This window comes from Trichoderma ghanense (assembly GCF_004382785.1).
Source record: "Trichoderma ghanense strain CCMA-1212 chromosome Unknown scaffold_3, whole genome shotgun sequence".
Taxonomy (NCBI): domain Eukaryota; kingdom Fungi; phylum Ascomycota; class Sordariomycetes; order Hypocreales; family Hypocreaceae; genus Trichoderma; species Trichoderma ghanense.
Window position 1 is genome coordinate 1,531,437 of NW_027395666.1, and position 21,909 is coordinate 1,553,345.

Consider the following 21,909-nt stretch of genomic DNA (forward strand, 5'->3'; position numbering starts at 1 on the left):
AGCGGGCGAGCCCAACGATGGGCAAGCCAGCCTCAGACCGCAATCCTCACGTGATCTATCGGGTGTCCGTCTTGTGTTCTCACCAGGTAAGGTGCCTTACTAGGTAGGTACCTTAGTACTAAGGTCAACCATCCTTCACACGGTTGGGTTGCGAAGAACAAGGAGCCAGATAGCGAGGCAACGCATGTTTCCGGGTGATGTTGTTCCATTCGATAGCAGTTGATGCTGAACATGATAATGAGATTTTGCACGAGTTGGACCCTAATAGTCGACTTTCATTACTTCTTTCTGCCCAACCCATACAGTACCTAAGGTAGTACATGCAACCGGGCAACCAGGTACAAATCCTTAGTACCCACCGACTGGGTACGTGCAATTTTCATGCTCCATCTTCAGTCTCCGGTGCTCAGCGCCTGCCTTACATAAGCCACACACACTTTCCAGCGCTCGCTCGCTGTGTCGCTCTACCGGCACTAAGACATTCTGAGCTCCCGCTCGAGATTTGTAACTGCAGATTCTCCTCCAGAGCCCCGTCGTCCTCGCATCGCGATGACATCGGCCTGAACTGCGAAAGGCGCCCACATCTGCGTGCTGCTCGTCGAAGCCTTGTGCCTCAGGCTCTGGGGAAGCCACCAACCGGCCGCCGCCCTGCTCGTGAGTCCTCGCCCCCCCGGAAAAGCCCAGCAGAGCCCAGCAGAGCCACAGGCCACCCCTCTCAGGGATACGCTTCCCATGTCATTGGAACACCCCTCCACACGAGACAGAGCGTCCTGGAACACCACCAATGGGCCGTTTCCCTCTTTGCGCGCAGCAGGCTGATTGACTGAATCTTGCTCCAGGCTGCGACGTGAATCCAACCCGCCAGTCCGCCTCTTCGGCCCGTCGACCGACGCTGAGAAAACGCTTCAACTCGGCTCGTTTCTCCTTGCCCGTCCGCGAAGACATTGATCGACCAGCTGCCGCCAGCAATGTTCTTCCTACGACGACGATGAGCACCTGCACCCTGTTCTTCATCTCCTGGCTCGTCCCCATCGATTCTGCTTCTTGATCTTTGCCTTGTCTACGGTCTTTCCCGCCCACTCTTCGTTCCTCCCCGTCTCCAGTCGGGCGCCTTTTGGATTGCCGCGCCAATCGTCGATGAGAACAGTCTTTCTCAGCCTTGTTTCCCGCCCTGTTGTACATCAGCCATTGGCTTCGAATAAGCGGTCTCGAGGCTGCGAACCCCTATCGCCATGGCGACAATCTCTTCTGATCCACCGAAACGCTCGTTTGCAGACGTAAGTTTGTCTTCGCGCCGTACTTTGTCTCTTCGTTTGTCATGGCGGACACCCTGGGGGCTGACCAATATCTTTCATGCATGTAGATAGCTGCGTCTGTAGCGACACAAGATTCCTCAGGTCCATCTGCAAGCCGATCGACAATGCAGTCAAAGGGCCATTCAGCTGCCAATACAACATCACTGGCCAACAAGCCCACCGAGTCACCGCCGGAACAGGCCTCTTCTGCGCGATCGTCTAAGCCAGTGCATGCTTGGTCGGATGAGGAGTTGACGGAAGAGTTTGCGAAACTCCTCAAGGATCATCCTGACGCTCTCCCCGGGGATCTGGCACCTTCGTCTGGGAACGTATGGCCGGCGAAATTGGAGCCTGGGAAGACGATCGCATCCTCAAAGAACCTCAGGCAGGGGCACAAATCAACAGAAAATCCCTCGGGTCCGTCCGTAAGCCAATCGACGATGCAGTCCAAGAACCGCTTACCTGCAAATTCAGCATCCCCGGCTGGCAAACACACACAGTCTCTGTCGCCGCCAGTCTCGTCATCGCAGTCGCCCGGCTCGTCAATGCATGCTGCTTCGGGAGAAGACCTAACCAAAGATTTGGCGAAGATAGCTGCCAGAAAATCTGAAGGTGCTGATCAGGGGGGGGCCGGAGCCCAGAACGTCAGCTCATCTGCTGCCGTCCGATCTCTGGTTTTGAGCAGGGCTAGCGGCTCGGACGATTCTCAAAAGGCTGATTCCAGCTCGGATCTTGGTACCAAGCCTCCCAGCCTCGATGGGAAAAGCATCACTTCCGGTACCACTTTTGCTCTTGATGAGAAGGAGTCTCTCCGTCCTGATGACAGCGCTAGTGTCAAGGCTGCTGCCGAGGATGACGACTCTTTCTCCATCCGGGGGTCTCTGATTGCTGGATCACGGATGAGTTCGGATTTCGCCGCCAGAGCTAGAGGCATCCAGCTAGGCGATATGCCGGAGCGGCAATTGGTGCAACCAGCGGTCGAAGCCCACGGCCAAGGCATCCTCACCCCGCAAAGCACTTCGTCTGAGCAGCCTGCTCAGAATCCATTGAGGAGTACAGGCGGATCATCAGATGCCTTGAATGTTATTTACAGACAAGCTCCCGATGATAAGCTTCTAGAGGCCCTAGCGGCTCCAAGAGACAGGCTTTTCCTGCTGAGATTGGAGAAGGATGTCATTGACTTCGTGCAGGATTCCAAGTAATTAACGATCCAACAGCCCCCCTTTCCACACGAGAATGACAGCTAACCACTCTTACAGGGAGCCATACATTGACCTTCCTCCGTCGAACTCGTTTTGCAGAATGTTAACCCACAAGTTGGCTGATTACTACCATATGACGCATTCTTACGAGCGAAACCTTGGTGCTGTCCGCATCTTCAGGACGCCCTTTTGCCGAGTACCACCCTCTTTGGCCACCATGGTTCCCCAAACAACCGTTGTGGTCAGCAGCACTCCTCCCCCGGCAGTTCTTCCCAGAAAGATCATGCGCCGAGGACAGGATGAAGAGGGCGGCGCTGCTAGCACAGGGGCTTCGAAGGCCACCTCCGAGATTGGAAGCGAGTCCAAGGACAAGCAGCCGCTAGCAGCTCAAAAGTACGTCGTCACTTATATAGCCACGTGTACGAGAGAGTTTACTAACGCCTCTTCCCAGATTGTCCCGAGAAGAGCGAGAAGAGATCTACAAGGTGGTTCGGCAGCGAATTTTCGGAAGCACCGAAGATACAACATCCGGTGAGCAATGGTTGCCTCTGAAACGACCAACCGAGGATTGGAAGCTGATTGATTGCACCAGAAGTCGACGGCGAAGCCGGCATATCCCGGACGAGCTCGGTTTCCGCCAATAGGTCCTCTACCAGTAAAAAGGGAAAAACACCTGTCAAACAGCGACGTGATGATGATGCCGATGGGTTCGACTCCAGACGCCAGTACACGCCTTATTGGGGCTCTCAGCAACAAACATGGGTATCCCAAGCGCCTAACCAGTATATCCCCCAAGCCAGCGCGCAGTTTACTCCCCAGCCTGCTCCGTCTTATCCCGCTCAAGTGGCGCCCATGTATGGCCAGCAGCCTGGGTATCCCGCTGTGCAAGGAATGGCATCGAACGCAGCTCCGCAGTATCAGGTTCCTCCTCAGGTATGTTGTGCTCGCTCTCACTCTGATACTATCCGGCCCGGAGAATCTAACGTTGGAGCACCAGCAGTATGCGCCACAGCCTGTTCAGCAACGATACCCTCCAAATGCAAGCCCAATGACGGCGTACGGCTCGCCGATCCTACCCGGCGCCCCGCCTTCGCAGAACTGGCAACCCGGCTTCAGTCCGGCCCCTTACCCGCCCCGGGGCCCTACGCCCAACGGTCCTCATTCCCAGAACGGCATCCCCTACCCCTTTGGCCAACTGCCAGCCAACACCAACCCTCACGATCCCAAGAGCCAGCACCCAATCCCCGGAAGCTACAATAGGAACCATGCTTTCAACCCAAAGACTCAATCTTTTGTGCCGGGATCGAACGGCATGCCGCCGCCACCGATGCAGCCTCCCCATCCGCCCTTCACGGCCCCGGGCTCTCACCACAGTAGCCCTCAAATTGGGACTCCTCATCTGGCATACGGCGGCTACCCACCGGCGATGCCTCCCCATCCGTACGCCGGTGGGTATAATATGGCTCGGCAGGGATCGAACAGCTCCATTGCCGCATATCACACTCCGCCAACCCTCGTCGCCCACCACGTCCAACAGATGCCGCCGATGCAAAGCCTGCCACATATACCACCTCCCCAGCACTTGCCCCTGGGCCAGCAGGCGCATGCTCTGGGACGAGCAAACATCCCTCAGGGACCGAATCAAATGTTTAGTAGTAGTCACTTACCTACATACGGGAATCCCGCCTCACTGCCGCAGAAGCCGGCTACTGGAATTTAATGAGCATCTTACGGCGTTTGCCCGCAAAAATGAGAAAGCGTCTACTCTTTTCTTGTATGACCTTGTTTTCACCTCTTTCCTTGTACTTGGGCGCAACTTCTTTCTGATGCTGATGGGTATTGGAACATGGGGTCGCCTCTTAAACGGATCTCTAGCATTTCTATAGACTTTATGGAGCAATCGAGACAATGACACCCATGCTAAATGTGATGTCCTATCGTCCTGAACATGTGCACCATATCTGTATGCCAAACTCACTGGATGATGGCTTTCTCTGTGACGTTCCTCTCCTTGACCCAACGACGAAATCATGCCTTGCGCCCTTCACAGTCATTCAACATCATCTGCCCTTGCCTTGTCTTGTTCGTTTCCCCTTTTCAGTCCCGCTGTCAGTAACCCGCATAGCACGAACCTTTCTATTCAGCGCCTTATCACGTCAGACCAGTTCCAGAATCAGTTTTCCAGCAAAGTCCCCAATCGCTGAACATCACTCCTCAAGATTCCCCAAACGCACTCATCCAGCACCTCGCCATTCTTCTCCAGCGCGCCCCTCCTGACGCCCTCGAGCGCGAAGCCGCACTTTTTCAGCACGGCCTTGCTGGCCTCGTTGCGCGCGTACGCCATGGCCTCGATGCGGTTGAGCCTCGGCCAGGTGGCAAAGGCCCAGTGGACGAGGGCGCTCACGAGCTCGGTGGCGTAGCCTTTCCCCCAGGCGGAGGGCGTGAACCAGTAGCCTAGTTCCCAGGTGCGGTAGTAGACGTCGCCTTTTTGTTCGAGGCCGGCGCCGCCTATCAGGAGGGGTTGTTGGTGTTGTTGCTCTGACGCTGGAGACGCTGCTGCTGATGTTGTTGTTGTTGGGTCGGAGTTGGAGGTTGATGAGGGGGCTTGTTTGAGGAGGATGGCGAGGGCGCTGGGATAGCCCTCGGGCGAGACGACGTAGTTCCTGAGGTAGTGCTCGGCGTCGGACAGGGTGTAGGGCATGGGGAAGCGGTCGCGCAGGTTGAGCGCGATGGAGGGGTGGTTTGCGGCTTTGGCGAGGGCGGGGGCGTCGGAGGATGGGTCCCAGCGGCGGATGATGAGGTTGGTTGTTTCGACGAGGATCGTGCCGGGGGCGTTGCTGGGGAGGGAGGGGGAGGAGAGGGTTCTGTCTGGGGACATTTTTGGTAGATTGTTCTATGTGAGGGTTATCTGGCTATGGACATTGTTGTGTTAGAGAAAGAGAGAGGGAGAGGGAGAGTTTGGGAGAGGAGACGAGAGGGAAAGTTGGAGGTTTATATAGATTTTGCCAGGGGGTTATGCACAAGGTAGGCTGATGCGACATGGCTTATAGCTGAGGTTGGAGAGGGTACGAGGTGAAGCGGAATGAGTCAAAGGTAAGGTGGGATTCGCGCGCTAAGTACCCAAACTCATCAGCAACCCATGCCGGGGGGTTATGACCAACGGAAGCTTGATCGAAAGAACCTTCAGTCTTCCATCTAGTTTCCAGCCACGGCGGTCCAAACATTACTCCGCCTCGTATATAACGTAAACATCATGATGCAAATTGTTCAAAAACAGCCGATTGTACAAGTCACCCCCTTAAGCTCCGTTGCGATAAACCTGCGCTCCCTGGTTTCTAAACATGATGGTATCCCTCCGTTGTAGCAGCATGAGCGCGCGATTCAATGCCTGTTCAGAATATCCCTTGCCTTCTACCATCTCCCTCCGTAGCGTAGCCAAGCTGGTACTCCATCCGATGGGCAATCGCCGCTTGAGCTCGGCTTCGAGGCGGCTCACCTCGTCGTTCATTTCGCGGCTGCCTTGGTTGCTGCCCTGGTTGACTGCGTCCATGGTGGAGCACAGGAAGAGACGGATGGCCTCGTCGACATGCGCTTCCGTGGCAATGGGGGACAGGGTCAATTTGGCGAGGGACTCTGTGATTCGGACAATGGCTTCGAGTTGACGGACTGTGATGGGGATGGAGGATCGGGTGTTGGCTTCAATCTCGGCGGCGTGGACTTGTCGTCGGATAGAGACGAAGTGAGAGGATAGCTTCTCGGCGGCCTCGGGGCTGAGTCGAGGTGCGCATCGGCTGCAAGTAGCTTGTTAGCAAAAACTGCAAAGACAAGGAAGGGGGGGGGAAACTCACGTTTTACAATAAGTGATGTACCGTCGCATCTTCTGGATGGGAATCTCAGACTCGGCCACGTCCTCAGCACCACGGCCATCCATGTGGATGCCCATGACGTGCTTCGCCATCCTCTCGTCCTTTTCCCGTGTGTGCTCATCCTTGACGATGAAGATCATGTCGAAACGAGACAGGATCGTTGTCTGAAAGTCAATGTTCTCGCCGGGCGTCTTCATATCGTCGTACCGTCCGAAAATAGGGTTGGCGGCGGCAAGCACAGATGTCCTGGCATTGAGAATGGTTGTGATGCCAGCCTTGGCAATCGATATCGTCTGCTGTTCCATGGCTTCGTGGATAGCCACTCGGTCCTCGTCTCGCATCTTGTCAAACTCATCAATGCACACAACGCCTCCGTCGGCGAGCACCATGGCACCGCCTTCCAGATAGAACTCTCTCGTGGACTGATCTCGTTGAACAGAGGCCGTCAGACCAGCGGCTGACGAACCTTTTCCGGACGTGTAGATGGAAATAGGGGCTGCCTTCTCGACGAACTTGAGCAGCTGCGACTTGGCGGTACCAGGGTCACCAAGAAGCAGCACGTTGATGTCGCCTCTTAATCTCATGCCGTCGGGCAAGATCTTCTTTGAACCACCCAGCAACAAACAGAGGATGGCCTTCTTGATGTCTCGGTTTCCGTAGATGGATGGCGCAATGCAGTCCGCCATGATGTTGTAGAGGTCCGGCCGTCTACTCAGCTCCAGAAATTCCTGCTCCTCCTCTTCCGAAAACGTAGCGTTCCCCTTGGCAGCCTGGTCAATGTCGGTTTGGATGCCCACGGCTCGCAGGTATGGCGTTCGAATAGCAACTGCACCTCCTGTTGACGAGTTCTTGGACGCTTTGTTTTGGTAAATGGAGAAGATGCCCATCACAGTACACCGAGATCCCGGAACTACTCGGTTTGTGAGGTATCTATCGGCGGTGATGAGCACATGTCGAGGCAACTCTCCCACGGGCACCTGGTCCGGAGCCTCTTGGAGCTTGATAACCTGCTGATCAACGAATCGGCACTTTTCATGGACGACAAAGTATGGATCCAGCGGACACTGTGGCGTGGGATCGTGGGGAATGCGTTTCCGCGCGCATTGCCTGGGCAGTGTGACGCCTGTGAAACCGCCGAGGATAGGAAGCGCCTGGGAATGGCTGCAATTTCTACATTGAATATGCAGCTCGGTCGCTTTGGAAGACATGACTGAAGCTCCAATGACAATTCCTGGCACGCGGACCATTCGGGCTATTGTCATGGAATCGAGGTTGCGAATCGACACGTCGTCGGCATCGGAGTGTAGGAGAAGCTGGTGGTCGGGGAGATGGACGGTTTTTTCGTGGGGAAACACAACGCGATGTGTGCATTTTTTCAACGCTGCCTCGAACTGAAGTGACGGAATTTTTAGCCCTGCCAGCTTGTAGAGGTGCGCAAGAGGGTGCACTCACAAGGGGAATGATCTCGGCCGGCTCTGAGACGAGTTTGTGTGCCAGCTCCTCGTTGAAGCTGATGAGATCCTTGATGTCGACATCGCAGTAGAACTTCTTGAGAAGCGCATTTTCTTTCAGCTGGTCTCTGTAACGAGGCGTCAGTTCGAATCATTCCTCGTCTCGAAGGACTGTGCCATTACCGGTAGACGAAATTGTTGTCGATTCGAAAGTCGAGGATGAACGTCTCGAGCTGGGACTGCAGCTGCAGGCGGGTGTCGTCGGCATCGCCAAAGTTGGACTCGTACACGCGAGCCGAGTAGACGGATTGGCGATCCATGATGCTCTCTTGGATCCTGCAAAAGGGCTTGGATCAGGTGCAAATCTCGACTTCCTCCTTGACGCTCTTCAGTCAGTGAGAAGCCCAACCAGCAGCTGCTTGGATTGGATCAGGTGCAAAAGAATTGGCGGGGCAGATCTGGCTACTACTGTAAATGGACGCGCTCGAAAAAGAAGCTGCAAGGACGCGAAAGACGCGTTTAGTGGTTGCAGCAGGGTCGCGCCACGGCTGGAAGCGGTCTAGCGCATTTCCTGCTTCAGAGATCGCATCACGTGCATTTCGGTAGAACTACGGATCCAGCGAAGCTTCAGCTGTACGAGTACGAGTTACATGGCAGCAACTGCTGACCTTATCGTACCTAAGGTACAGTACAGATGGCATGCGACTGACGGACTCTCCCAGCTGGCTCATGGACAATCCTCAGCATTTTCATCCTTCCCCCGTTTCTCTTCGTTTGTTCTTGGTCAATCCAGCGTCCGTCCTTCTCCGTTCTTCCTTACTAGCGATGATACCCCGGTAGCCTCTTCTTATGCGCCATTCAAACCCCCGGAGAATCCACGTTGGCAGCGCTGCTCCTCGTCTTGCTTAGCCACCTTCAACCCGAGCTTCCTCTCCTCTGCATCCTCCACCATCCATTGCGCCAGCCATGTATTCGTCCCCCATTGCCGGCAGATCGGTCGACAATCTGGCGCCACTGTCCCCTCCGGGCCGAGCGGACTATCCCTTCCACAGGTGGGCATTTCTTCCAGAGCTTTGCGGGGAGGATCCCGCCGGTAGCTGACGGCAGGTGCAGCAGCCGAATAGCCCAAGGCCATGGGCGACCGCACTCGAGGAGGAGCTCCACGGCCAGCTCGATCCATTCAATAGGGGGGACTCTGGATACGTCGCTGAGCAGCGGCTCTGCCGTGTACGAGTCTGGGCAGAATGGTAGGTTGAGCCGCACCTCGATCAAGGCAACGCTTGCTAATGGAGGCGCTATAGCCATCTCGACGCTGCTGCAGCCCCCTATTGTGCGAACGGGCCTCCAGCCTCACACCTCAGCGCCGGCTTCGAGCTCCCACAAGCCCCCCACCGCCAGGGACATACCGCCCGTCACATTGACCAATATCCCCCAGATTGACCCCGAGGAGTTCGCGCCGTATCTCTCCCAGATTGGCGCTCTGTACGACCAGCTTCGCAGGGTTAAAGAGAGCGAGGAGGAGGAAAATGCACTTCGAAGAGGCAGTAGGCCAGACGAACAGACAGAAGCTGCCAGCGAAGGCCTCCTGCGACCGGCTGTCAGAGGCCGTCTCCCCCGCAAAGGCTCTACGGCATCCCTGTCATCCATCACTTCGGTAGATACGGTTAGCTCACTACGGAGGCCGCCAGGAATCAGTCGCAAGTCTACGCAGGGACCTCCTCCGCTATCAACGATACCCCCGGTCTACTTCGACGAAGACTTTCATCTTGAGAACCCCAGAACTTTCGATGTTGTCAGCGAACGATCCGAAGTCATACAGAAGCATAAGGATGAGGGCAATGGGAACGCTGTGGCGCCAAGAAAAACACTGGCGACGAATGCCATTCTACAAGAGAAGCTTTCATGGTACATGGACACCATTGAGATACACCTGATTAACTCCATCTCGACCGCATCGACGACGTTCTTCACTGCGCTTGGATCTCTGAAGGAGCTCCATTCCGAGGCTGCGGACTCGGTACAGCGAATCAAGGCACTGCGAAAAGAGCTCGAAGCTTTGGATGAGAGAGTAGCGGCAAACGGCCTGATGATGGTTCAGAAGCAACGACGGCAGGAGAATCTCCGACAGCTCAGCGATGCCGTCTGGCAGCTGAGGTTGATTACGGAAGGCGTGGCCAATTGCGAGTCTCTCGTCGATGCCGGCGATGTGGAGAAGGCATTGAGGAGCATCGACTCGCTGGAACTGTTGATAGCGGGGGAGCGCGAGGAATCCAGTGAGCAGGGCGAGATGCCCAAGTTGAGAGATCTCAGATCGGCTTCGGCTCTGCAGGGAGTGAACTCGGACCTTACCCAACTCCGGTTTCGCATCGGCAAGGCATACGAGTCTCAGTTCTCCTCGATGCTTTTATCCGACGTTCGCCAACACGTTGAATCCGTCTCATCGGCCGATGTCCTTCTCCGATGGAGCAATGCAGCGCCAAAGGCAAGGGGGAACCCCCTCAGATCGCCGTCTGTCTTTCCCACGTATCTGGCGGGTACGGATGCGTTGAAGGCGCAGCTGCTGCCGGTCATGAACGGCTTGCATGGCGCAAAGCACATTGCAATTGCTGCGGCTGCTTATCGCGAAGACATCCTACGCGAAATCAGGAATCTGATCCGCCGACCTCTACCCAGCTCCAATGATGATGATAACATGTCCATGATGTCCGTCTCTACAGCAAGCGGGGGCAGGCACCTGTCAAGCCAGGAGAAGTCTGCGAATCTGGCCCGTAACCTGCGAGCGTTGGATCCAGAAGATGCAGAGGCACTTCTCACCAAGATATACATTAGTGTGACGGAGACCTTGAGGCGCGTGTCGACCCAGGTCAAAGTCCTGCTGGACATTGCGAGTTCCCTCTCGGATCAGCCCAACAGCGATGGGCTCAAGTCGCCCCCCATCCGGTCTCCCTTGCCTAGCCCTCGGTCTGATAGACAAGTGAGCATGCCGCAGCCGTCGGCGTTTGCCATTCAGGAAGAGCTTCACAAGGCCATCGACTTGGGAAACCTGCTGGCCCAAGCTGTGGACCTTGCCAACGAGAAGATTGTCAAGATTCTCAAGGTCCGCTCAGAGCAGGCAATCCACCTCCCTCTCGACTTGTTCCTGCGGTATTTTAATCTAAATCTCTACTTTACATACGAATGCGAAGCCATTTCTGGGAGGAGCTGCTCTGCCTTGAAGACGGTAGTTAACAACCACATCAAGGAATTTGTACAGAAGTATCGCGACGCCGAGATGCAGAAGCTTGCGCAGGGGATGGAATCCGACCAATGGGGTGCCAAGGACTTTACAGACGACAACACCCTGCTCCTGAATCAGATCCTGGAGTGCAGCACACAAGACATCGAAGCTTGGACTGTGAGCAGTAGGATATGGATCCCTTATGAAAGCCCAAAGAAGCTGAGCTCGGACGGCGGCACGTCGGAAACAAATGGTGCCAACAAGGAAAAGATTCGAAATGCGGTCATCGAGTCCGAGAAGTTTGTGCTTCCGAACTCTGCCGTGTTGTGCCTTGACGGCATGGGAGACTTCCTGAAGCTCATTGCCGGGATCCCGTCCATGACGATGGAGATTGCAACATCCCTCGTGGCGTACCTACAACTCTTCAACTCCCGGAGCTTTCAGCTCATCCTGGGCGCGGGTGCCACTCGGTCGGCTGGCCTGAAGAATATCACAACGAGACATCTGGCCCTTGCTTCCCAGGCACTAGCATTCATAGCCACCTTGATCCCCCATGTCAGAGAGTACGTCCGCCGCCAGGCAGGCTCGGGGTCCAACGTGTCCAACCTCATGGGAGAGTTTGACAAGGTCCGACGGCTACTACAAGAGCACCAGGACAACATCCATCAAAAATTGATCGAGATTATGAGTGGCCGCGCCGTCAATCACGCAAAGAGCATTCGAGCCATCAGCTGGGACTCTGACACCTCCGAGGGGCCTCATCCGTACATCGAGATGCTTGTCAAGGAGACGACGACGCTCCACCGAGTCTTGACAAAACATCTGCCCGAAACTTCTATCCAGGTCATCATGGTGCCGGTATTTGCAAGTTACAAGAACCAGCTGGGAGATGCCCTGCGGCAAGCAGCCGTGTCAACGCAGGCTGGTCAACGACGGTAAGTGGTTCTGGTGAGCATGCCTTCTTGGAGCCGGTGTATCTAACATGGTATTTGCAGCATGATCCAAGATGTCGACGTCTTCATTAACAAGCTGCAAAAGGTTGACGGGTTTGGCGATGCTGGCGACTACCTCACCAATATTGTCAAGTCAAAGAAGGTCGAGGCTGATGCCCCTGCGGCACCTGCACCAGCACCTGCACCTTCGCCTGCACCTACCACCGCAACCACAACTTCGACGAATGGAACGGACGAATCCAAGGCGGCAGACGTGGAACCGGAGAAGAAGACGTCCTCGGAGGAACCCCCCCAAGAGTGAGAGATCACTTTAGGCTCGATTTACATCACTTACCGGATGGCTTTTGCTTTTACGACAGACGCGGGATCAATAGATGGTAATTTTATGTGCTGCTTTTCGAGTTTTACTTGTTGGATTTGTATACTACTGTTATGGGAGGCAAAGGACAGACTCACGATACCTGTCCGTGTCCTGTACATATGACAATGTGGGCCATGCTGAACAGTGTCAGAGCCCCCTTTACTCTACCTTATCCTACTTACCTACCTCTTGTCTCTGCTCCTTCAACAACAAGAGGGCATTCCGTGGGCCATTAGGGCTACCCATCTCGTCGTTAAAGCTGAACAGTAGCAAAACGGACATTTTACGGCGCTTCGGCGCTTCTAGAGGCCAATCGGCCAAGTCATTCCCACAACCACAAGTCCATTCAGTTGCCTCCTTTGTTGCGAGTTGGAGTAGCGCGAGCAGCCGACATAAGTGCCAAACTTTGCCGCCTCTTGGGTCATCTCCCCGTGTGAGTTGTAGCTCCATTTACAATAAGATTGTCCCTTTTTTAGAGCTCAATTTTTTTTTTTCTTTTTGTGGCGCTTGTCAACTTTCTGTTTTCGTGTTTGAAACAGTGATCTGAAAGGTGAACGCCACCGGGGGCTATTCTATTTTTTTCTCACTATTGCTTTTCCAGAAAAGGTTCCTTTTGGTAGGGCATGTTTTGTTTCGGTAATGGCTTGACTAAGACAAAGCTGCCTTGTGAGATGACGAGATCTGCTTTTTTTCTGACAAAAGTTGTCGTTTGTTTCATGTTATGTCACCATTATCATCATACGTCAGAAAGCCATTGTTTGCTTAAAATTTCACAGTATAAAAGCCAATAGAGTAGCTATTGATTCAGAATCACACACACAAAAGCAGAGCCTCCGAGGCAGTGGACCCCGTCCAGACTTCCACTCGCCTTCTGAATTATTATCTTTTGAAAGCGGCATTCCCCTTTCGGTAACTTCCTCCGTGATCGTAAGTGCTAGTTTACAGTTGTAGTTATAGGCGTTGGGAGTACCTTTTTTTTTTTTTTTTTTTTTGGGTGAAAAAGTGCCTCGGTCGATAGTTGTAAATCTGAAAACTAGAGACAAAACATTTCCTAGTGTCGATGTGGCTTGCACTAAAACGAGCTTCTTCTGATTTTTCTTCCAACAATGAGACTAATAGGTCGTGATATGTCATGAATGGGCACCGATGGAGGAAGACGGATTCTGTCAAGTCGGAGAAAATGCCTCGTGAGTTGCACTGTCTCGAGTCACGAAGAAAAAAGCGAAACAAGTCAAAGGAGCCAACAAGAAAGAATGAACTCGCGATAGCCATCAAAGCATGGAAGCCAGCAAGTATTGATCTCAACCGAAATGCCATAGTCCATTTCTCTCTAAGTCTCTCTACCCAAGATGTGTGTATGAAAAGTCTAATATATACACGAAATGAAAAAAAGGGGTATTCATGAATGGAAAGAAAAGAAGTAAAAATGTTCGGTCAAAGGAGTGTATGAAGCGCCTCAGTGGGCGGTCAAAAAAAGTAAATGAGTGCCAGCCTCTGGCAATTCCCCTCGTCAAGACGAAATGAGAAGACCAGAGTCTGTAAGAAGCGAATGGTTGTGCTCGCAACCAGTTTGTCCCTTTTGTTTTCCCCGTGCAAAACCTTGTTCCCAGTAACCCATTTGCCCATAAGTCTCTGGCCACCTTGGACCAGATGAGGTATCATTGAAAGTTTTGCATTGCGTCGTAGCGTCGTGAGTTGACCTGGCGCTCAGCACCAAGGGAGGCTCATGGCCGTCCCAGAGTCAAACCAGAAGAAAAGAAAAAGGAAATCCTTTATGCGCAGCCATTTACTGCTCCTCGGTGAAGGTGTGGCCGATGGAGCCACCGCCGAGAGTGCAGACGAGCTCCTGCTCCTGGGTAGCCTTGGTCTGGATGTCATCAGGCAGGTAATAGGCGTTGTTGCAAGGGAAGTTGACACAGCCAGACATGGGCTCCAGGGACTTGGCAGGGAACATCTGCTTGACGTTGTCCTTGTCGTTGGGGTCGACAATGGCAGAGACGTCAAAGTAGGTCAGGCCGTGCCAGCTGCCGAAGTTGACCTCGCCGAGCATGCCGGGGACGTTGGCGGAGCCCTCCTTGACGGCGTAGAAGTTGCCTTGCCAGGTATCGGGGAAGGTAACAGTGGAGTTCTTGTCGCCATCGACCTTGACGGAGTCGATGTTGGAGTTGCCAGGGTTGGAGGTGAAGTAGATGGTGCGCTGAGCGTTGTCCAGAGTCCAGAAGGTGATGCTGGCGGCGGAAGAGAGAGCCGCGGAGGCAATGAGGGTAGCAACAGAGGCGGCGAAACGCATTTTGAAGGTTTGCTTGGGGTTGTTTTTTTCTTTTTTTTTTTGCTTGAGAAGCTAAAGAAGGAGTGTTGTGTATAAAGTGACGGGCCTTGCCGTTATGCTTTGCTTTCCAAAAGGAGTGAAAAGGTGCAAAGTGCAGAAGAATGAATGATGGTCCGTAGACGAGTGAAAGGAACAGTGATGCTGATGTCTCGAGAAGATCTCATGAAACAAAGAAGGGGGGAAACGTCCTCTTTATAACTACCCCAAGCATAGGGCTCGTCGCTCAGCATAGCTGTCCGCGTGGCAAAGAACAAACAAGTCTGGTGGGGAGGAGAGGAACCATTGAACTTGTCCCCTCTCCTCTTTGTTCCCTCACCACCAGCAGGCGGCTAACGTGGGTCGATTCGGCCAGGCTAGAAGTTATTTAGTGCCTGCATGCTCGGCCCTGAAAAGGCTTTCCATGTGCATAGAGGACAGAGTCTAATGCAGGCACCATCTTCCTAGCCAGCGAGTGTGCCTGGCGAGGGGTGTGGACGGCTGCCAGGAGCGTTGGAGCCCGGAAGCCGAGCCCGATGGGAACCCCTGTTGAGCGCCACGCCGGAGGTGCATGGACTCGTAAGGACTGAGCTTGGGGATCCCATTGCGTGGCACGCTTGGGAGTCGGGTGGGCCTTTTCAGAAAGAGACAACAAGGCCGGCGAGAATGGGGAGAGACGTCGAGATGCGGCTAACGAGACAGGTCGCCGAAGCTGGTCGTGTGCTGGCGCCCTTTTGCAACGAATCGCGTCCACTTGCCGCCGCGGTCATGATCCCACATTGGTGAAGATGGCTCAAGAATGGGCGCATTCCGGGTCGTGCGGGAAAAGCAGATGCTCGTGAGGGTTACAAGTTGCCGTTGCGGTTGTTTCCCCTCTCCCCTCATCGTCCATAACCCCCCATTGCCCCAGGGGGTTGTTGACGCCCTGCGGAAAGTGTAAATGTCTGAGTAAACGGTCCAGGCACTCCAATGAGAGTGAGTTGAGTTGCCCGCCCTCAGCTCGACGTATCAGAGCTTGTCAGCACGCGGCAAAGGAAGATGGTGTGCAGTCCAGACGCACTTCCCACACAGGGCACTGTGTAAGTCACTGGCTGGGAGGGACGGGTTCCTGACCCGGATCCAGCACCCAGAGCCGAGAGGGCCATTCAAGCTTCAGATACCGCCAGAGTACTCGTTGACAAAGTCCATTGCTTACTCCGTGTGGTGATTGCTGCGCCCCCAGCGGCGGCATCCGATACCTCCGGACGCCGTATCCCCCACCGACAGCCTCAGACCCCGTCCAAGGCTTGCAATTGGCCCAGAGGGTGCCTGTGGCTTGAGGGACCGTCTCCTCTAGCTGCGTAACGGCCGGGATCCGGCGCCGCGACTCCATTGGTCGGTGCCTGGCAGGACTCCATGTGGCCTGCCCTGACAGGCCGGACCGGCGGGTGGATCGTGAGATTCTGCTGTGCCTCTCGCCGCTGCCTCCGAGGGGGAAGCCAGTCGCAGCAAGCTGTACAGCCTCCCTTGGCAGGAGTTGGCGCAGCGCGGGGTCTGTCTGATGTTCAAGCTTGACTCAGCGGCAGAGTTGACCGTGTAAATGCTTGTATTCGTGACCGAGGGCATGATCATCGTCACCAGTATCGCACACGATCGTAGTCTGCACGGCCTCGAGAATGCTTGTCCCTGCGCAAATGGCCCGCAACTAAACCCAGTGGATTGGGCACCACATGCATCGAAAAAAAATTCCTCAACCCCGCTGCAGAGGGCTGAGCTTGTGTCCGGGTTTTTGCCTCTGTGCCTTGCAGGGTATCCGGTTCTAGGGCGCTGCTCTGCTACGAGCCGTCAGGGGAAGCAGGCCAATCCTTGTCACCGAGGCATGCAGGGCACAGGGATGTTGCAACCAGCTGCAAACCTGCTTGCGCAGCTTCGCATGAGTCCGGGACGACGACAAGAACAGGTGGAACCTGAAACTCCTCAAGGCTCCATCTCCTCCATCAGCAGCGGAGAAATTCCATGTGTTTTCCTCCCGCTGCCTTCCGCCTCCATCGCATCGCGATTCTGCTCCGTGCATGGGCCCATTGCCACGATCTCAACGTCGATATCCATTCGAGAGAGGAGCCTTGGTCGCACATACCAAGTATTGCACCACTGGAAGACCCAAAAGGATTCGTATTATGTAGTAGGCGATGACCGATGAAAAGGCAGTCTGCAGTTGCCCTCGATGCAACAATGCAAGCCACGTACGAGTTTGGTCAGTTCGCCGTCTGTGGGGGAGCACGTTGTTGGCTATCGCGGCCCTCACATGCTGCAAAGCTCATTCGACGCCCTCTTCAGGTGCTTGAGAGTGCTTGATTATGCAACCTATTCAACTTCCAACGTTGACAGTGGGGCCTGACACGACGAAAGAGACCCAAAGCGCAATGTGTTGGAAGAATTGCGATCCCTCGGCAATACATGCAACCTCGGGCATGTTGGCGACCCAATGTCGGTATGCCCAACGCCTTGGACGGGCCTCGAGAGCAGGAATCCAGCATCAATGCAACTTGACAACGTCTAAATGGTCCTCAAGCAGGGAAGACTTGCGTGGCAACAGAAAAATAGGCCATGTCGACAGCGGCTTTCGCGCTGTCGGAAACTGGCAGCTGCGTCGAGCCACGGTGACGGCACTTTCACGCAGTGAGGAGTTCCTCTTGAGGCCGTCGTGGACACTCTTCCGTTTATCTGACAGACGCAAAGAAAGAGAAAAGTCTTCCACCTCCACCCGGAACAAGAGGATGATCCAGCATTCGTCTGCCAGTGATAGGCCTAGAGAGTACCTAATGAGGCAAATGTAGGAGTTGCCTCTCTCGTATTCGATGGCTCCAGCCCAATTCTGACGTTTTTGTCCGGATCAAAAACGGCAGAGGGGCAACTTGGCTGCCACAAGAGGCAACCCGAGAGAAAAGAAGCAGAACCGTACAAAAATTTCCTCCATTCAGTGCCGTAACGGGACAGTTCGCCCACGGTTTAGGCTACTACTAACTCGGAAAGCCCGCACAGTGGCGAGGAGCCTCTCGGTCGGCGGTGGGCGTAGTGCGTTCACCGGCGCGTCTCTAGGCTTGACAGTCGAATAGACAGCGAGAAAAGAGGAGAGCAGCGACTAGTGCAATGAGCATGAACTGTGAAACGACAGTTTGGTGCTTTGGAGGGCTTGGTGAGGGTGGGTAGTTCAACTTGCAAGTCAGCTCGTGCGAGAGGCGTTCGTCGAAGAATTGGCATGCGAATGGATACCCAGCACCAATCCATGAAGAGCCGGTGAGCAAGTAATGTAGGTCTGCTGCACGCTGGCTGCATGTGCGTCTATGCGTGAATCCCAAAGGAGACTGTGACTGTGACTGTGAGCCCAGTCGGAGGAATATGCCGACATCAGGCATCTGTGTGACGAGCGTCTTCCAGGTGCATATCATATTGTGCAAGGGCCGTGTGAGCGGTCTGGTGCGACGCAGCACTTTGTAGGCGTTTTTGATCCCTCATGATTAAAGCCCTTGAGTCTTAGACGACCAAGTACAGATCTGCAGCTATCATCAGCGTCCGTTATGAGGCTCGACAAGTAGATAGTAGAGACGCTTGTTCGAGTCGAACCTCGTCCAGGCCTTGAGGCGTAGTGGATCACCATCTTTGACCGCTACTGCAGGATGAGGCAGGTTCATGCCATCTGCGCAAGGACTCCAGCCCATTGTGAGGGAGGATTTCGTTGGTGTGACGATGAAAGTAATTGGGGTAACCGGGATGAAACGAGACGGAGACAGAGTGCAAAAGCGGTGATGCAGGTCGATGCTGTTGGACTGAGGCAAGGACCGAGCAGAGGGCACGTGGTCTCGAATTTGGCTTCCATGTTGCATAAGCCCCAGGGGCATCGTGGTAACGTGCAAATGGCACTGTATGACAGCACTCTTGAAGTGCAGCGCCGTACAGTGCAATCCAGATGTTCAAGGTACGGTGCAGTCTGCAGGGGCCAAGCCTGCATCTCAGGGCTGCTGCATCCAGCTGCGAATATACTGTCAAAACATGTGAAGCTTGGACACCGACATGATGCGAGTTTCATGGTCGATGCCTTTACAGGAAATCCACAGGTACAACGTGACACAGCTCATTGTATGAGCTTGGGGCATTATGCGACGAGCAAAGAACCTGTCGACCAGCAACCCTTGGGACTTATACAGAGGCAACATCAAAGTGGACATGAAGGCGGCACTTCTCTTTTGATCACACCATTCTCAAGTTTGACAACGAGGAGAGTATGAAGCCTGAAGAAGAGAAATCGCCGGTGAGTTGCTTTCGCCTTAGCACATCCGCAGTTGGTTGCGTCACCATCTCAGTATCCGCATTCCAGTCGCATCTTCCAGCTGCCAGGCCGGAACCATATAAATGACTTCCGCATCACCACCAGCCTCTAAACGCCGATCGTAGCAAGGATATTTATAGAAAGAGATCCAGCCCATTGTGACTTCTCGGCCGCTTTCAATCCGACTTGAGCATGAGCCGATCGACAGGAGCGGCAGAGAAACGCCATACCGACTGGCTCTACGATTGGCCGAGCCAGCTCGCAGATGGATTCAGATCGAGGCTTTACTCCCGTTGAACACTGCAGAGTCTGGCCCGTTAGATGAGGAGAGCAGGTTGCTTCCGGAAGCTATCCGAAGCGGCTGCGCGATTCACGATATGCATCGATGTCACTGCCTCCAAGGCCCTCAAGGTTCTCCTCTGTTACTGCTGCTCTGCAAGGTGGTTTCGTCGCGAACGGTGATCAAAATTTGCTCTTCAGCCTTTATATGCACCCGTTTTCATAGGCTGCTTCCAGTACTTATAGTCCCTAGCTATTGGTGAAACTGTTGATCAAGTTCCACACGTACAATGGCTTCCGGAACAGTCCGTCCTCAATCGAGAGATCTACAGAGGTTGCTTGTCAACGTCTCAGCTACTATTTCCACTCATCTGAATCAGTCTGGTAGCTTGGTGGCTTGATTGGGAAGCCATCAGTAGTCGTTGAGCTCTGGTGGAACTGCAACCTTGACCATCCTTGCTCCTACGAGCTGCTGTCAGTAAGCTCCACCCACAGTCTCGAACATTCAACACCACGATCTCAACCTCCTCAACTACAGGCTTCTCGACGTTTTCGTGCAATCCAGCTGTTAGTGGCTCAGAAACCTCCATCTCTAAACTCCTCACAAGTGCTATCGAGGAATGGAAGCTCAAGATGCTTCGGCACCACCCGAAGAGGTCTATCCTCCAAGAACAACCACCTCGAGCCCCTTTACCTCTTCCGGCACGCGTTCTGTTCTCATAGAGTTTGCCAAGCACAATCCATCTGGAGTGAGGTATGTTCAGTTATCTGATCCGAACGAACAAATATGCCCACCTCACTAACGCCGACCTCGTCAGAAGGCACCGAGAGCCACAGACTGGATTCCAATGTCCTCCCAATCCGGCGCCTGCTTCCCCAAGCCACCAGTCGGCTCCATAAAGCCTCTCCATATGCGGCACAATTCAGCAGAGGCACCCCAATACGAAAGCGATAGTGATACTGCCGTTGACCCTCTCTGTCTCAACTACAAAGAGGCCCGTCGATCCCGCCATCTGAACACTTCTTCCACACAACCAGCCACGTTCGCTACAGTCTCAGACACTCTCTTGACATTCCTCTCGTCTTTCAACATGCGTTTCTTGCATCTCTTAGCGTCCACCGCGGCGCTGGCCTCCGCGGCCTCTGTCGCGGACTTGAACAGCAACTACAACAACCCCGAGGACAAGAAGGTTGATCAGTTCGACAACAAGCCCAAGTTTGAGGAGCCCAAGTTTGTGGCACCCAAGTTCGAGCCGATCAAGGCCGAGGGGGGCGACAACAATAATAACAATGATAACAACAACAATAACAACAAGGGTGCTGAGTTTCACAACGACCCTGGGAATGGGCGCCAGGATGGCTCCCAGCGGGATGACCATAGGGATGGCGTCAAGCAGGATGATCACAGGGATGGCTTGAAGCAGGATGACCACAGGGGCGGCTTCCAGCAGGATGACCATAGGGATGGCGTCAAGCAGGATGATCACAAGGACGACCCCAAGGACGACCACAAGGATGCCTACAATCCTGAGCCCAAGGTTGATCACAAGGATGACTTCAGGAAGGAGGGCGACCACAAGGATGCCTACAATCCTGAGCCCAAGAAGGACGAGCACAAGGACGAGCACAAGGACGAGCACAAGGACGAGCACAAGGACGAGAACAAGGACGAGAATAAGGGTGTTTACAACCCTGAGCCCAAGAAGGACGAGCACAAGGATGAGAACAAGTGGGATGAGCACAAGGACAAGGACGAGCACAAGGAGGAGCCTAAGAAGGAGGAGCACAAGGAGGAGCACAAGGAGGAGGGGCACCAGTGGGAGGCCCCCAAGCAGGAAGAGCACAAGGAAGAGCATAAGGAAGAAGAGCACAAGGAAGAAGAGCACAAGGAAGAGCATAAGGAAGAAGAGCACAAGGAAGAACATAAGGAAGAGCACAAGGAAGAAGAGCACAAGGAAGAGCACAAGGAAGAGCAGCACAAGGAAGAGCAGCACAAGGAAGAAGAGCACAAGGAAGAAGAGCACAAGGAAGTCACCATCTACACCACGGTCGTCACCACCGACTACACCACTTACTGTCCTGTAAGGCACCCTCAAACCCCTTCACGAGATCGCACTCATACTAACACCCTCTCTTCTTACAGTCTCCCACTGTCATTTCTATCGGTAGCATCACTTACACCGTCACCGAGCCAACCACTTTGACCATCAAGAGTAAGCCCCTCCAACCCCCTCATCACATCCTCAAGCCGCCATAACTAACACTCCGCCACAGACTGTCCTTGCACCATCCCGGTTCCTTCTCCTCCGCCGCCGCCCCCTCCGCACACCACGCCTCCTCCTCCTCCTCCTCCGGTCACCACCGTGGTTCCTCCTCCGGTCACCTCCGTTGCGCCGCCTCCTCCTCCTCCTCCTCCTCCTCCTCCTCCTCCTCCGGTCACCACCGTGGTTCCTCCTCCGGTCACCTCCGTTGCGCCGCCTCCTCCTCCTCCTCCTCCTCCTCCTCCTCCTCCTCCGGTCACCACCGTGGTTCCTCCTCCGGTCACCTCCGTTGCGCCGCCTCCTCCTCCTCCTCCTCCTCCTCCTCCTCCTCCTCCGGTCACCACCGTGGTTCCTCCTCCGGTCACCTCCGTTGCGCCGCCTCCTCCTCCTCCTCCTCCTCCTCCTCCTCCTCC

General features: G+C 54.5%; 7 protein-coding genes across 7 annotated transcripts in view; 3 read left to right on the plus strand and 4 right to left on the minus strand.

Annotated features, from left to right (window-relative positions):
* Nucleotides 1-1,232: 1,232 nt before the first annotated feature.
* CCMA1212_003829 (R3H domain-containing protein 2) lies at nt 1,233-4,217 on the plus strand (the record flags this gene model as incomplete). The annotated part of the gene is made up of 6 exons (XM_073701158.1): nt 1,233-1,277; nt 1,364-2,493; nt 2,555-2,890; nt 2,949-3,028; nt 3,090-3,430; nt 3,498-4,217. 6 exons carry the CDS (start codon nt 1,233-1,235, stop codon nt 4,215-4,217), a joined length of 2,652 nt encoding a protein of 883 aa, XP_073560435.1.
* A 453-nt stretch (nt 4,218-4,670) lies between these two features.
* CCMA1212_003830 (uncharacterized protein) lies at nt 4,671-5,375 on the minus strand (the record flags this gene model as incomplete). Its single annotated transcript, XM_073701159.1, has 1 exon — nt 4,671-5,375. One exon carries the CDS (start codon nt 5,373-5,375, stop codon nt 4,671-4,673), a length of 705 nt encoding a protein of 234 aa, XP_073560051.1.
* A 420-nt stretch (nt 5,376-5,795) lies between these two features.
* CCMA1212_003831 (DNA replication licensing factor mcm5) lies at nt 5,796-8,134 on the minus strand (the record flags this gene model as incomplete). Its single annotated transcript, XM_073701160.1, has 4 exons — nt 5,796-6,288; nt 6,346-7,754; nt 7,816-7,942; nt 7,998-8,134. 4 exons carry the CDS (start codon nt 8,132-8,134, stop codon nt 5,796-5,798), a joined length of 2,166 nt encoding a protein of 721 aa, XP_073560052.1.
* A 646-nt stretch (nt 8,135-8,780) lies between these two features.
* CCMA1212_003832 (Vacuolar protein sorting-associated protein 54) lies at nt 8,781-12,285 on the plus strand (the record flags this gene model as incomplete). Its single annotated transcript, XM_073701161.1, has 4 exons — nt 8,781-8,866; nt 8,928-9,061; nt 9,116-11,966; nt 12,027-12,285. 4 exons carry the CDS (start codon nt 8,781-8,783, stop codon nt 12,283-12,285), a joined length of 3,330 nt encoding a protein of 1,109 aa, XP_073560053.1.
* A 1,846-nt stretch (nt 12,286-14,131) lies between these two features.
* Nucleotides 14,132-14,635, minus strand: CCMA1212_003833 (uncharacterized protein; the record flags this gene model as incomplete). The annotated part of the gene is made up of 1 exon (XM_073701162.1): nt 14,132-14,635. One exon carries the CDS (start codon nt 14,633-14,635, stop codon nt 14,132-14,134), a length of 504 nt encoding a protein of 167 aa, XP_073560054.1.
* A 1,099-nt stretch (nt 14,636-15,734) lies between these two features.
* On the minus strand, nt 15,735-16,022 carry CCMA1212_003834 (uncharacterized protein; the record flags this gene model as incomplete). The annotated part of the gene is made up of 1 exon (XM_073701163.1): nt 15,735-16,022. The coding sequence occupies one exon, from the start codon at nt 16,020-16,022 to the stop codon at nt 15,735-15,737; it is 288 nt and encodes a 95-aa protein (XP_073560047.1).
* A 4,304-nt stretch (nt 16,023-20,326) lies between these two features.
* The window catches only part of CCMA1212_003835 (uncharacterized protein), a gene marked incomplete at both ends in the record, with an annotated part of 1,769 nt that continues 186 nt past the window's right edge, over nt 20,327-21,909 (plus strand). Inside the window, 3 exons of the mRNA XM_073701164.1 lie at nt 20,327-21,316; nt 21,379-21,448; nt 21,510-21,865. Coding sequence (XP_073560048.1) covers nt 20,327-21,316; nt 21,379-21,448; nt 21,510-21,865 — 1,416 coding nt within the window. The remainder of the gene's footprint in view (nt 21,317-21,378; nt 21,449-21,509; nt 21,866-21,909) is intronic.